The sequence below is a fragment of the Capricornis sumatraensis genome, chromosome 15 (genome assembly GCF_032405125.1).
Source record: "Capricornis sumatraensis isolate serow.1 chromosome 15, serow.2, whole genome shotgun sequence".
NCBI lineage: Eukaryota > Metazoa > Chordata > Mammalia > Artiodactyla > Bovidae > Capricornis > Capricornis sumatraensis.
Window position 1 is genome coordinate 22,057,540 of NC_091083.1, and position 16,222 is coordinate 22,073,761.

A 16,222-nucleotide genomic window follows, 5' to 3' on the forward strand; every position below is an offset into this window, starting at 1 on the left:
GATATTTCAACCCGTCTTTGGGACCTAAAATTAATTGGAATTATTTCTGGATAGTAACATCATGTCTGTACAGGTTTGTTGGAAGCGAAATGAGCATTTCCTACTCCTTAGCTCTAGAAGTTTTGTACTGAGAGATGTGGCAACAATTTGGTATCCATTTGATATCTTTCTAAGTTTTCTTTTAATGTAGGACATGAACATTTTGGCATATATTTCTATGTTATCTATTGAATATGACCAATCATGTTGGAAATTTGAGACTATCTTATATATTAGGAAACTCAACTACTGAAGTTCATAGGCCAAATTATTGTGTATCAAAAATGCCATAGCAACTTCAGATGGACCACTTGGCTTGTAAGATCTTTTCCTATTGAGCTGGGAATTATTTGGATGACAGGCTGATTACCTTGGGAATGGAATAATTTCCTAAATTGTGGGTCACAAGTTGACTTTATTTATATATTTTTTCATTTTCAAGCAGTTGGGATCTTGCTGGGTACTCCCCATTCTACAGATTATGTAAATGAGCTTCAGGTGACAGTAATTCTATGTAGTGTGTTAATTTTCATACCAATTCTCATTGTTGCCTTAGGAAGAGCTGCTCAGTTGTTCAGAATGTAGCATGGTCTATGGTTTTTATTATCTGTTTTACAAAAAGAATTTTGAGTATCTTGGACTGTTTATTCTCTTCTCATATATATTCTGACCTTGAAAGATCACTGTATTTGGAAAAGATGAGACCATGATCTCACCTACTGGAACTGTTTGAAATCATTTTAGTGTTAAGGAACCACAAGCACATCTTCAAGCTGTGGGTACAACTTAGACCATATTAGCTGAAATTGTCCTGCTTGTTGGAAATGCCCACACGTGCAGTGCAGTCAGATATATCATACAGAAAAATACCCAAGCCAGTGACTTCACACACAAAGAGAGATGCTACAGAAAATTCCTCCAAGTGGTCCTTTTTAACTCTCCCATTTTTCAAAATGTTCTCTTGACTCTAGCAACACAGAATGTACCTGTTCCCGGGCTTTTGTTCAAAATAACATTTGGGCCAGAGGGAGCTGATTTTGGGCACAAAGCGTCTTTAGATGAGCAGAGGCCTAGAAAATTTCCTTAGCTCCTTGAAGTGAGTTATCTCCCAAGTTGAGTAAAAGGAGAAGAAGCAGGAAAAGCAACTTCTTCCCCACGAAGTGCCAGGTGCAGCATAAATAAAGCAGCAAGTTGCTTTAAATCTTTCTTAAGATAATGGAACAATAGCTGAGGTTAGGGTTATTATCACAGAGCCTCAGATACGGACGGGACTTAGTGTGTTGCTTTTAAAAGAATTAAATTGCAGGCTGCAGACCTAAGTACAGTATGCTGTTAAAACTTTGCAGATACCTGACTGTTGCCCACAGCAGACTCAGTGACTGAGACGGTTGATGGATGGGATAATGGAGCCTTTAATAGCTCTATTGCTAAATCCTTTCCATCCTGGGTGGGTAGGGACTGAAAGTAGTTTAGTCCTTCAGATAGAAAATTGATCCTCCACAATGGGAAAATCCTCTTCTCCCCCAAGCCTTACTTCCTAGCTGTCTGTCCTCAGACAAAACAAAATCTGCTCCTTTCTCCATTTTCCCACTTTGGACTTTTCTTTTTAAAGAAACTTCTGTTTTACGCGTTTATTTATTTACTTGGCCGGGCCGGGTAGTTGCAGCACTTGGGATCTTCGATCTTCGTTGCAGCATGCAGGGTCTTTAGTGAAGGCATGTGGAGTCTGGTTCCCTGACCAGAGACTGAATCCAGGACCCGTGTATTGGGTGCACAGAGTCTTAGGCACTGGACTGTCAGGGCACCCCTACCTTGGACTTTTATTGGCTCCTTTTACCACTTTAGCATCTCACCTGCTTTAATTAGAGGGCTGGTCAGACTGCACAGCCATCCTATACCCCTAGACTGCCTTCCCTGGACCAGGGGAGTTTGAGGAAATGATGGTTCTCTTTTTGTCTTCCTCTTTCTTAAGACTTATAGGCATCTGCTGTGATCCCCTCCTAGCAGGCCTCCACGCGTGGACTCAGGAAATGCCTTCTTAGTTGACAGCCTTACTGTGTGGGGTTTGACTCCAGATCACATTGGGTGACCATCACCTCCCTTGGAAATCCACCTGGAGGGAGCCATTCTTGCAGCGAAGGGGTGCCCTGGAGTCGTGGAAGGGTGTCCTTGTGCTGCTGCAGAGCAGCCCTCTTTCTTGGAGTCCCATGACCTGAGGGCTGTTATACCCAAGGAGCCCTCTGGTGGTGAAGTGCGCGAGGCTGCCTGCCTCCCATCAGCGACGCTGGAAGGCTGCTCCTTTATTTTCAACCTATCTGCTGATTCCAACGGGAAACCAGATCCTAGCCGTGGTTGGGAAAGATGAGAAGAAGACAAATAGTGTGTTAAGACCAAAACACGTATTTATAAAATCTTGATGAGGGAAATTGGTATGCACTGCCATTTTTCAACCATTACTCACATCATTAGTAGCAATTAAGCTTTTCAACATTCAGAACCCACAGAGTTCAATCGATAGCTGTGTCAGTACAGTGTGTGATGGGTAGAGGGGAGGAGGGCTGGGAGGACAGGATCCAGAGGCAAAAGTTAACTTTGTTTGGATTAGAAGTTGGCAATTAAGTCCGCAATAGAAAATCATTTACCAGTGTTAGCAATGGCCACTTTTAAACAGAGTCAAAAACTTACACCCTTAACATGATTCAGTGACCTTTTGTTATCGGAAGATGGAGTTGATACTAGGATCACAGTATATTTGAAAGATGGAGTTGATACTAGGATCACAGTATATTTGAATCGCTAAAATGAGAACTTTAAATCTCAAGGGATATCATTGTTCTCCGTGTTATTATTGCCATCTTCATTGCCATCATCTTCATCACAGGTTTTCATCCAGAGCACACAGACTTTGCATTTTATTTTTTCTCTCTCTACATGCCCTGGACATATGTGAAAATTTGAAAAAAAAATTTTTTAATTGGAGTATAATTGCTTTACAATGTTGTGTTAGTTTCTGCTGTACAATAACATGAATCAGCTATATGTATACACATATCCCCTCCCACCTCCCCACATCTATCCCTTCTAGGTCATTACGGAGCTGAAAATTTTGTTATTCATAATTTAAGTAGAAGAAAACCCACCCCAAATAACCACTTATAAGACTATTACAAATATGTGTGAATACATACAAAAGAACACACACATATTCTTACATGCTTTTTCTTATCTATAAGAAGAAAAACTAGTGTATTTAAAATTATTAAATACTTTATGTAAATGTTACTAGAACTAATGAATTTTATTCATGAGGCACATTTTTACATGAAGCTCTAAAAGTCTTGTAATATCACCTAGTTCTAATCGGTTCTGAAACTTGTAGGGTGTGTATTTATTTTTGTTCTTTATTTAGTATATTAACAGTTTGGGCTTTGTATTTTTATTTTTATGTATTATCTTTTTCAATTTGGAAAAATAAGGATGATTTTACTTAATGGAGAGAAATGCCAAAGTATTTCTTAATTTACTGAAATAGTACACAGAAGAGATTTTCACATTTTGTTCTACACTAGTAAGTAATAGGAGAAGGCTTGCCTGGAAAATCCCATGGACAGAAGAGCCTGGAAGGCTGCAGTCCATGGGGTCGCTAAGAGTCGGACACGACTGAGTGACTTCACTTTCACTTTTAACTTTCCTCCATTGGAGAAGGAAATGGCAACCCACTCCAGTGTTCTTGCCTGGAGAATCCCAGGCAGGGGGCAGCCTGGTGAGCTGCTGTCTATGGGGTCGCATAGAGTCGGACACGACTGAAGTGACTTAGCAGCAGCAGCAGCAGTAAGTAATACCAAAATTGTGCAACTTTCAAGGTTTTATGTAATTTTTAAAGATAATATAAATAGTAAGATCTCTTCATAATCATGATAAACACAAGTACTTTGCAGCTCATTTACCAAAACAACCTGCATAGTCTTGACTGGTGGTTTTTAAACATAAGCCATGAAGAGAGTCACGTAGCCGTGGTTTTCCAGCATATTGTGTAAGAGATAATCATGTATTTACTTCTGTCTTACAGCCTCTATCATTATTATGGCCGTGGCAACCTTGGCTATTTTTTTTCCATTAAAGGTCATTGCTTGTCACCCGTTTCATCGCAAACAAGGCCAGGGTTATTTACAATTTGCTCTCTTAAAACAGAGCTGCTGTCTTGTTATCTGGTGAATCTCTAGAATCATTACAATGATGCTTTGCCTGTGTTTCCCCGTATAGATGCTGCTTTGTCACTGTAGTTGCCGTTTTATCTGAAAACATTCCTTTCTCTCTGGGGTTACACATGATCTCTTTCTTCATTTCTGTCTTTATTTTTGTGATTTTGGACTCTAGATATTTCTATTTCTGCCATTTCTGTTTCTATTCTATTCTCTTTCTGCCATTGGGATGGAAACCACAAAACCCCAGTGTCTTAAAGTCAGGGTTCCTGGTGGTAATACTGTTTCCACAATTCACATTTTTATGAGATCTTCATTGAAATCATGAATCCGATTATTTTTGATGCAGCCTAAGTAGAGAATGGGCCAGGACAAACTTCTTTCACTGTTGCTCTGGGTCCATCATGCGCACAGTCTCCCTGGATATCTGTGGCCCAGTCAACTTTCATCCTAAAGATAAGGGTGATTCTTTCTAATAACCTACTCTGTCACACACTCTGAAAAGAGACAGTAAAATATTAATAGCAAGGCTAAGGTGTGTATTTCATCAGAGTGAAGCAAACAATGAAATCTGTCAGTTTGCTGATTCCAGACTCCTTCCCTCATTCTAAGTTTTCAGACCCCACTCGATGATAATTTCACTACTGGGATTCATCCAGATGCACTGAGATATGCCACTGATAAGGTTGGAGGTGAACAGTCCCAGAAAACACACAGTGGAGGAAACAAAAGCCCTTCAACTTTTTTTCTTCCCTCCATCAGTATCATATTTTCAGGACTCTGGGAGAAGCAACTTAAAAATACACCTGAAATTTCTACAAGACCTTGCATTTTCTTTTCACAACTCCACAAGCAGTGTGTCATAGAACAGCGTGAGCTTGAAAAGCTGGTTAGTAAATCTTGCAGCAGAATGCCAGGTCTTTCAAGACTGTTTGACACATGCGTGTAGCTTAGACTGAGTGTAAATGAAATGAAAATGGGGTTCTTTTTGAAGGCATATTTTCTTGCTTCGCTTTTCCTGTCCACTGGCCCTTCCCCGGGCTCCCCACCAACAACAGATCACCACAGCACTGTTCTGGGCCAGCCTCATCCAGGGTCACGGAAGAAACTGTTTGTCTCCTTAATATTGTTGGCGAACAACTGCTTCCTGCTTTGTTTGCCTAAGTAGAACTCATTCGGCAACATGTTTTCTTTGCTGAAGGCACCACGGATGTTATTTGAACCGTGTTGTGGAGTGTGTCTCCGAACACACATTTGTTCCAATGTGTGTGGTTATAAACATCCACTAGTAGAGACTGGGGTATCGTAAAGTCTAATCTCTTCACATATTATTTTTGTATCGGGATATTTTTAACATGCTCGCTGACGATGCCCATATGCTTTGAAATTTTGTCCTGCATATTGCTTCATTATTGCTTACCAACAAATGGGATATGCTGGCCAGGCAGAAGGGGACAATAGAGGTTACTGCCTTTCTCTTTGCACAAAAGCCACCAGAGGAACCACTCTTTAAGGAACAAGCCTATGTGTTATCTTTCCAGGCTTCAGATGAGTGCTGAGACTCTTATTTTAGAAAGTGATTATTGAGTCCAAGTCTGCTATTGGCTTTCAGCTCTAAAAAAAAAAAAATCAATAACTTGTTCATCACAGACATTCTTTGTTTGGAATAAATCTATTGCACAATGTTGCATAACACAAAGAGGACAGAGGTTGACGAATGCCAAAAAGGGTTACTTAAGAGTGCGTGCCATTGATGGCTATGATCAACCTGTGTCAGGTATTTGTAAAGTTAGAGGCATCGTTGCCTGTTTTGAGTGGAGCTGCTTTCAAAATGTACCATCGTAAAGGCAAGCTCAAAGCCATTGGTAGAAGCTAAAGCAGGCACAATGGCCCAGCACCATACACTCCCCCAGTATCTGGTTTCGTTCAGTGGCAGCTATCAGCAGACGACCTGCTGCATAAAGTGTTTAGCCAGAAGGATTGACTGTTTCTCTGTAGCATATAATTAACCTGGGTAAAAATGCCATTTCTTAATAACTGAGGCAAAGTGTATTATTTCACAACCAGTTCCAGGAGCTATTAGCTTGCAGATTTATTCTTTGGATAAGCTATTCTGTTTGCATGTGGCTGCCACAGTAGACCTGTATATGGTGAACTGTGCCTGATGCTGCTACTGCTGCTAAGTCACTTCAGTCGTGTCCAACTCTAACTCCTTAGTTGTCTAAGAAACTGCTGCTGCTGCTAGGTTGCTTCAGTCGTGTCCGACTCTGTGCGACCCCATAGACAGCAGCCCACCAAGCTCCCCCATCCCTGGGATTCTCCAGGCAAGGACACTGGAGTGGGTTGCCATTTCCTTCTCCAGTACATGAAAGTGAAAAGTGAAAGTGAAGTCACTAAGTTGTGTCCGACTCTTCATGACCCCATGGACTGTGGCCCACCAGGCTCCTCCGTCCATGGGATTTTCCAGGCAAGAGTACTGGAATGGGGTGCCATTGCCTTCTCCGGGTGAACTGTGCCTCAGTTCAGTTCAGTTCAGTTCAGTCGGTCAGTTGTGTCCGACTCTTCGCGACCCCGTGAATCACAGCACACCAGGCCTCCCTGTCCATCACCAACTCCCGGAGTTCACTCAGACTCACATCCGTCAAGTGGGTGATGCCATCCAGCCATCTCATACTCTGTCGTCCCCTTCTCCTCCTGCCCCCAATCCCTCCCAGCATTAGAGTCTTTTCCAATGAGTCAACTCTTCACATGAGGTGGCCAAAGTACTGGAGTTTCAGCTTCAGCATCATCAACTCCAAAGAAATCCCAGGGCTGATCTCCTTCGGAATGGACTGGTTGGATTTCCTTGCAGTCCAGGGGATTCTCAAGAGTCTTCTCCAACACCACAGTTCAAAAGCATCAATTACTTCGGCGCTCAGCTTTCTTCACAGTCCAACTCTCACATCCATACATGACCACTGGAAAAACCATAGCCTTGACTAGACGGACCTTTGTTGGCAAAGTAATGTCTCTGCTTTTTAATATGCTATCTAGGTTGGGCATAACTTTTCTTCCAAGGAGTAAGTGTCTTTTAATTTCATGGCTGCAATCACCATCTGCAGTGATTTTGGAGCCCCCCAAAGTAAAATCTGACACTGTTTCCACTGTTTCCCCATCTGTTTCCCATGAAGTGATGGGACCAGATGCCATGATCTTCGTTTTCTGAATGTCGAGGTTTAAGCCAACTTTTTCACTCTCCGCTTTCACTTTCATCAAGAGGCTTTTTAGTTCCTCTTCACTTTCTGCCATAAGGGTGGTATCATTTCATGCAAAGATGGGCTTGATAAAGGACAGAAATAGTATGGACCTAACAGAAGCAGAAAATATTAAGAAGAGGTGGCAAGAATACACAGAAGAACTGTACAAAAAAATCTTCACGACCAAGATAATCACGATGGTGTGATCACTCACCCAGAGCCAGACATCCTGGAATGTGAAGTCAAGTGGGCCTTAGAAAGCATCACTACGCACAAAGCTAGTGGAAGTGATGGAATTCCAGTTGAACTGTGCCTAGTTTCAGCTAATCTCAGTTCAAAATTTAACTGTCATTCTTTAACAAAAGGAAAATCAGCTACATTGCGTCCTGCTGCTGTACTAAGATGCATAACTGCTGAAAGCTTCACCAGCATGGCCGACCTTCCAGTGTACAGCCTGGGACTTTCCTACTGTTGTGAATTATTGAAGCAAATTTTTATGTTTTGGGCACTTTTAAAATTGGGCTAAAGTTGCTCTATAATGTTATTAGTTTCTGCGGTACAAGGAAATGAATCAGCTATGTAAATACATACATCCCCTCCCTCTTGGCTCCCTTCCCCACCTCATCCTATCCCTCCAGGTCATCACAGAGCATTGAGCTGCACTCTCTGTACTGTGCAGAAGCTTCCCACAAACTATCCTAGTGTTCCGAGAAGGGTTGTTCCCCTATGTTTGCTTTCTATACAAGGGATGAAATTAAAAGACGCTTACTCCTTGGAAGAAAAGTTATGCCCAACCTAGATAGCATATTGAAAAGCAGAGACATTACTTTGCCAACAAAGGTCCGTCTAGTCAAGGCTATGGTTTTTCCAGTGGTCATGTATGGATGTGAGAGTTGGACTGTGAAGAAAGCTGAGCACCGAAGAATTGATGCTTTTGAACTGTGGTGTTGGAGAAGACTCTTGAGAATCCCTTGGACTGCAAGGAGATCCAACCAGTCCATTCTAAAGGAGATCAGCCCTGGGATTTCTTTGGAAGGAATGATGCTAAAGCTGAAACTCCAATACTTTGGCCACCTCATGCGAAGAGTTGACTCATTGGAAAAGACTCTAATGCTGGGAGGGATTGGGGGCAGGAGGAGAAGGGGACGACAGAGGATGAGATGGCTGGATGGCATCACCCACTTGATGGACGTGAGTCTGAGTGAACTCCGGGAGTTGGTGATGGACAGGGAGGCCTGGTGTGCTGCGATTCATGGAGTTGCAAAGAGTCTGACACGACTGAGCGACTGAACTGAACTGAACTGACACAAGGGATGTAAACTAGTGTCTAATGTCTGTATTTACCAAGCCTCAGTAGGCAGACTAGAAAGGTGGATCTCTCAATTTTAAACCATTCTAAGGCCGTAATTAAAATTTAGGATGATAGGGTATTGAGGGCTCACAAGACCAAAAAGGTGCCTCTTGAGAAAGCTGCACGTGATTTTTAAAAAACTCACGGAGTCACATATTGTTTCCGCGTCAGCCTCTGAGAACTGAAAGAGTCACCAAGTCCTGTGCTGTTCGGAGTTCCTTTCCCGTGACCTGTGTTGCGATCTCTCCTGCAGCCCAGCTCCAGGCCGTCAGCGCAGAGCGGGCGACACTCGGTGTCGGTGGAGGTGCAGATGCAACGGCAGCGGCAGGAGGAGCGCGAGAGCTTCCAGCAGGCCCAGCGCCAGTACAGCTCGCTCCCCCGGTACGCGCCCCCGCCCCCGCCCCGCCCCCCGCGCCCTGTCCCTTGGGAAATCCCTCCTCCCCACTGCACTGGCTTTTCCACCTCCGAGGCACCGCTCATAGATCGTGGGGACCGTGGCTTACTTGGCCAGACCACTGCCTGGCAGGGGGACCAAGCAGGAAGGTGTTTCAGGAGATGCCAGCATCCCCAGCTGACAGCTCCCTCCTGGAAAGTGAAGTGACCTTGCTCCCCGCAAGGATGGGGCTTAGGGGTCCGACCTGGGATCTGGTGTTGGTTCTGTGACCTCCTGTGGGGCCGGAGACAGATTCCTCCACTAAGAAATGGAAACAGAACTTTTACTTTGCACGGCTCAGTGGTAACTAGCATAAATGGACCTTGTAAATCTAGAGTTCTCCAAAAGGACAGGTGTAACTAGTGTAAGAGCTCAAGGGGCTGTGGTCTTCTTGGCCAAACGTTTGGCTTCCTGTATTGTAGTTGTGTTTGAGATTATTTTTTAAGGGATGGGGGAGAGCTCTCATAAAGCATGTGAGAAAAAGTGAGAAGAGAAATGTCCAGGACTCGAGAAGGGGAGGGACGGGGGTGGCAGGGCCTGGCGGGAAGATAGGAGGAGACCTGAGGCTTCATCCTCAGGAAGAGGATAAGAGAGAAGCAAGTACATCCACTGGGTTTCTCCTGCTCACCTTCCAAAGCTACTCGGTCCTCCAAACCGATCCTTTCATCCTGGCGTACCCCTCTCCGTGTCCACTGGTAACCCTCTTCTGCACCCCACCCCCATGCCTCTCTCCCACCTCTCCTCTGAAGAGGACGCCATAGACCTGAGGCTTGCTGCTGTGGGACCACTGCTGTCAGTCAGTGATTCCCTGAGAAAAAGAACTTGCCCTTTGGTCAACTGCAGCTTCCTTCTGGTTAGCCATTTTATTCTGTGTGGATAGGAGAAAAGTAGAAACCTTGAAAAGAAAGAGTGCCGTGAGTTTAGGCGTGCGGACTGGTCGACTTATACACCGTCTTCACTCCTTTTAGAGAGTACAGGTGTGTGTGTGGGGGGGGGGGTGTAATGTGCATGTAACTTTTACAGTAAGTCCCCTACATACAAATCTTCAAGTTGTGAGCCTTCAAAGATGCAAATATGCGTTGCATCAACGATAGGCTTGAGTGACACTGCAGCTTGCCCTCCGTCTCCTGTTGCTGATGACCCTTCAGCTCTACCATCTCCCAGCTCCTCTTCCTCCTCCCGTCAGTAACTTCTTGCCTGTTCACTCCCTGCCAGTCCCTGTATACCAGCTGTTGTACTAAACTACTGTACTTTTCAAGGTACTGTACTGTACTGTAAGATTTAAAATGATTTCTTTATTTTGTGTGTTTGTTTTTTATATATTATTTATGTGAAAAGTATTATAAACCTATTCCAGTACAGCCCTACAAGGCCAATTGTGTTAGTTGGGTACCTAGGCTAACTCTGTCGGACTTATAAACAAATTGGACTCCTGAGCACGCTCTCAGAACGGAACCCGTTTGTATGTAGGGGACTTACTGTAGTCTGCCCTCCATATCCGTGGTTCCATCCATGGCTTCTCTGTATCCTCAGATTCAACCAACCACAGACGTGTTGTCCTGAGGTATTCATTATTGGAAAATATCCACGTATAAGTGGACTCATGCAGTCGAACACACACAGTTCACAGGTCAACTGTAACTCCACAGTGTGCACCTCTGATTGAGGAAATCAGAAACTCGGGGTCTTGCACACAGCTTGGTTCCTTGCAGAGCCACCTCACTCAGCTAGAGGCTGGAGGAAGGTTGAGGGGGGCTGTGACCCACATGAACTAGAAGCAAATACCAGTTTCTGACATATGATATTTTTCAAAGACACTTGACCTCTGCTCTTTGGATATGGACAGTTGACAGAGTTTGGTCTAAACAAGTCGCTGTGGCATTTAATACCAAAAAGACTTCACACACACACATACAGAGTTCAGTTGCAAAGTGGAGCATAAGAGAAAACAAATGGTCAGGACTTGGGATCAGGCATGCTAGATGAGGTGGTTTGAATTAGAGGGCTGTATACTCACCAGAGGGGTTTGTAAAGTCTTGCCGTGATTAGGGAGACCTCTAGGCTGAATTCAGGTTCCACTGTGAAATGTCAATGAGAAACACTAGCCAGATGGTAACACGAGATCAGTGGGGAAAGGAGACCCGAGCAGCCCAACACTCAATCCTTAACTGGAGGTGGATTTTTTTTTTTTAATTCCTAAATTAGTTTTCTTTTTTCTGTTTTACTCTCTTTTTAAAAAAACCCTTTTTAAAATTTCTAGCTTTATTCCTTAGTATCCAAAGTGTTAAAGTGTTGGTCGCTCAGTCGCGTCCAACTCTATGCAGCCCCATGTACTGTAGCCCACCAGGCTCCTCTGTCCATGAAATTCTCCAGGTTAAGAATACTGGAGTGAGTCGCCGTTTCCTTCCCCAGCGGATCTTCGTAACCCAAGGATCGAACCCAGGTCTCCTGCATTGCAGGCAGGTTCTTTATAGTCTGAGCTACCACAGAAGTTCTAGTATCCAAAAGGCAGCTCTAAATCTGAGCAGTAGAAGTAGGTCGGGTCATAGTCACTGATAAAAAAGTGTATTCAAGACCCTCGGGGGATGTTTTTCTCTCTTCCCTTTTCCCACTGTCTGTTTCCTCTCCAGCTTTCCCCCTGCCGTTGGTGGTTTCTTGCTCATCCTCCTCGTTTCCTGGCTGTGTCTCCGTGCCCTGACTCAGTCTCCCCACCATGCCCATGTATTATGTGTCTCCACTGCTTGTCACCTTGTCAGCCCAGCTCTGTCTTCATCCCCCTGTGCCCTCCTCAGTGTGATGCCTGACAGCTTTCCTCAGGTGTGGGGGCTTTTTTGGGTGTCCTCTATGTGAGGGTGGTCTTCAGACATAATCACCAAGAGGCGATTATTGCCAAACCAGGGCGTGGGCTTTGGGTGGCCTCAGGCATCTCTACCGAGCTCATTCCAGGACCCAACAAACCTGTGTGTTGGTCGTAAAGATTCACTGGAAGGAATGATGCTTTGTCGCCCCCGTGGTTATTGGTGGCCTTTGAGCGACCCTGGGGAGGTGGAAGGCTTGCTTCTGGTTCTCACTCTGGGACGTGTTTGTGAGTTGCTTCTCTGAGTGAAGATTCTCCAGTTTGTCTTTGGTGCCTTTCTTTGCTCCTTGATCTCTACCAACCCTTCCGTCCCAAAAGACAAAATGCTAATCTTTTTGTTTATTTTCTTCTTTGGTCAGAAAGATGCTCCCCCAAAACTCAGAGTCTAATCATTGGAGGCAAAGTCACTGATTGGTCACCCATGAGCTGTATATGCCACACTTTTGTGAGCATTTTACAGATGTGATTTCTTTTATTGCTCCCCATAATCCTATGAGGTTAGAGATTCTGTCTGTTGCATTGAGGAAGCCACCTGAGCCCAGAATAGAGAGCTTTCCCAGGCTCACAGCTGCATGTGCAGACCCAGGGCTGGATCCATGTCCTTGGGACACCCAGCCAGTCTCCCACTCTTCCCCATGCCTGCGTGCCTCATCTTCCAGTAAGTGGAGGAAACTTACTGTCTGCTGCTTTCTCGTGTTTCTCTACAACCTGCTCGTTTCTTGTCCTGTTCTTTAATCAAGAGCTTGCTGATACACTAGCTTCCTTTCCAAGGTAGTGTGTGTATGTATGTACATGTGTCCACGTGTACACATCTGTGTGTATGAACTTTCCCCACATGTCTTACTTCAAACCTCAGGGAGGTTTTCTTCCTTCTCTCTGAACTGTTTAATCTGAAGAAAATTTTATCTACAAGAAATTCTTTTTCCCACTTTGTCATAATCTCCATCCCAAACAAACTGTTAATGAATTTTCAGTGTGTCCTGGTACAAAAAGACTCTCTTCCTGGAATTATTCAACTTCTAGTCCATGACCACATGGAGCAAAGCCTCAGGCTTCATGCAGGGGACCAGGATGGGCAGGACTAGTGGATCCCAGTGGACCAAGGTTGAAGAAGCTTATCTCCAGTTATCCTTAAATTGATAGCTAACCCATGAAAGAATCCCATGTTGTTGCTATAACATCAGTAACAAGTTTGTTGTTTTAATTAAAGTTTCATGATTAATACCAAATCCCTTGGTTTCATGCTGGCACTTTCCATCATTCACAGCTCTGAGCAGATTAATTTATGACTCTTTAAGTGGAGATAATCAGTGCTTTAGGCAAATAAACTATTCCGTCAAATCTAAGGATTCTTGCCTGAGCTGATTGTACCCAGGGCCTGATTCCCATTACAAGGATGAATATACTTTAGACTGTTTAATTCATCATTAAACAGTCATCGCCAGAGATGATTCTGAACAGTAGTTCATCTTCCTTATTGAGAATACCCTTGGCTACATTTTAGGTCATATGGAAAATGGGCGGATTTCATCCCAGCCATATTGATGGCACGTCTGAATGTTCAGAAATGCAAATGGCTTCATTCCTATGGGAGACCCAATGCTGCATAGACCTTACTTTTCCCCTACCGAGGCTTTTTGAACACTCCGTCATGTTGTGTGTGTTGATGTGAAAGGCTGAACAATACATACTGTCACTGAATCACTTTTTTATTGATAAATGAAGCAATATATTTTGTTTTATGACTCAATTCTCACTCCCTCTCTTCCATTTTCAAGGCGAAAAAATTTGGGCATGTCTGTCTTTCTGGCACAAAATCATAGGCAATCTTTATCATAGCCAATCTTATTGTAAATTCATAAAAGCATCTAGAGACTTGATAGTAAATTAAAGATGTTTCAAAACAATAATGTTTCCTGAAAATGATGTGCAACTTTATTGCAGAAAGGATAAGAAGTTGAAATTTCTATAGGACTCTGATTTATTTCCCCATCTCAGGGTGACAGAATATGAGTAAGTTACCCTGGCCTTGGATGAGGATACTGTGGGCAGAAAATGGTGCTTACTCATCACACACCCAGGTTCTGCAATCTTGATGAGCGTGTATTCCAGAGGTAGTCAGTTGCTGACATATATAACTCGAAAGCCACGGCTTTAAGGGACTGCCTGTTGCATTTTTAATCATAGAGGAGTCTAGACTTAAATCTTTCATAACTGAAGTCATATTGTAATCCATTCCATGTACTTCATATTAGCTAGCATCTCTGGCACGAGGGTGGCAGCTGTGTAAAATATTTGTTTGGCTTGTTTAGAATTGAATTGTAATGTTGTAAAGCGAGCAATTATTGCTGGTACGGAAGCTGCCAAATCTCTAATACCCCTATAGAGCATCCTGCCAATGAGTCTAAATTGCAGGATATATTGTTACCCTAAGCGGAACAGATCACACCCGCCCAGACGCAGGAGGAAGACCCTGTTTCTGAGTAGCTGTGGAGTCTGTTTGCTGTCTCTCCTGGGCAGCCATTGTTCATCCAGGCTTGTCTCAGACTTGAGCTTGCCGGAGTCAGTCACCTTTCCATCCTTCAGCTCCTATCACAATGTCTGAGAATCAGCTGAAGCCCAATACTTACCAGTAACATATGAATGAGTTCCATTCTGAGCGTGCGTTTGAAAGTCCCGTTTGTTCATAAGTCCAACAAAGTTAGCCCAGGTACCTGACTAACACAATCGCCTATACAGTACTGTACTGGAATAGGTTTATAATACTTTTCACACAAATAATACCTAAACAACAAACACGGAAAATAAAGAAAACCTTTTTACTCTTAGAGTACAGTACCTTGAAAACTAAATTAGTCCAGTACAACAGCTGGCATACAGGGGCTGGCATGGAATGAACAGGCAAGAAGAGTTACTGACTGGAGCAGGCAGAGGAGGTGGGAGATGGTAGAGCTGAAGGGTCATCAGCAACAGGAGACGGAGGGCAAGCTGGAGTTTCACTCATGCCCGACACTGATGGCACAGGTTCTGGTTCCGTGCTCGGTTCAGTTCTGTCTACCCTCTTGACAAAACGATCCGGTGATGTCTGCGTACATCCTGGGCTTGGAGTGAAGATACTGCACTACCATACTCTCTACAGCACTGCACAGCGAAGTACACAGAAGCACAGGCGCCTACAGAGGATGCACGCACATGGCAATGTGCGCCAGACACGGGGACTAACCCGCGATTGGGCACACGAACGTGCGCGTGCATGTCTGAAAGCTCGTGACTTAAGGCTCATATATAGAGGACTTACTGTGATGTTTGTTGAGATATAGAAATGCTATTCTGGCTTCCCCACCACCACCCCCTCACTCTTCCCCTTCGTCTCCCTCCCTCCCCTTTTCCCAACACTCACACTCACCTTGGGCTTTGCTTCCTAGGCAAAGCAGGAAGAACGCCAGCTCTGTCTCCCAGGATTCTTGGGAGCAGAACTACCCTCCCGGGGAAGGCTTCCAGAGTGCCAAGGAGAACCCCAGGTACTCGAGCTACCAAGGTTCCCGGAACGGCTATCTGGGCGGGCACGGCTTCAACGCCAGGGTCATGCTGGAGACCCAGGAGCTGCTCCGCCAGGAGCAGAGGCGGAAGGAGCAGCAGATGAAGAAGCAACCTCCGGCCCCCGAGGGGCTCAACAACTATGATTCATATAAGAAAGTCCAGGACCCCAGTCACATCTCCGCCAAGGGGCCCTTCCGGCAGGACGTGCCCCCCTCACCTTCTCAGGTTGCCAGGCTGAACAGACTCCAGACTCCCGAGAAAGGGAGGCCCTTCTATTCCTGAGCAGGAGGAGAGCGGACACTTCGTGTCATGCAATAAAGGACACTTTCCTACGAAGACTTGTATTCGGGAGTTTTTTTTAACACCCTGGTGGTACTGCGGAGTATTTCTGTCGCTGGTATCAGTGCCTTTAAGCAGTGTGGGCAGTTTGATGGAAGGCCTTAATGTCTTTGCCACTGTGTTTCACATGTCTATTTCATGGAAGAATTTCCCGCCATGTGACAATCACCTGTTCAAGGCATCCTACGCTCCTCCTCTCTTGGGTACTGGGAACCTGGCCCAGCC

At 44.5% G+C, this 16,222-nt stretch overlaps 1 protein-coding gene across 8 annotated transcripts in view; it reads left to right on the forward strand.

Annotated features, from left to right (window-relative positions):
- PARD3 (par-3 family cell polarity regulator) overlaps positions 1-15,940 on the forward strand; it is a 568,914-nt gene extending 552,974 nt beyond the window's left edge. For all 8 annotated transcript variants that reach the window (XM_068987362.1, XM_068987365.1, XM_068987363.1 and 5 more), the window contains 2 exons: positions 9,082-9,209; positions 15,544-15,940. In XM_068987362.1, coding sequence (XP_068843463.1) covers positions 9,082-9,209; positions 15,544-15,940 — 525 coding nt within the window. The remainder of the gene's footprint in view (positions 1-9,081; positions 9,210-15,543) is intronic.
- The last annotated feature ends 282 nt before the right edge of the window (positions 15,941-16,222 follow it).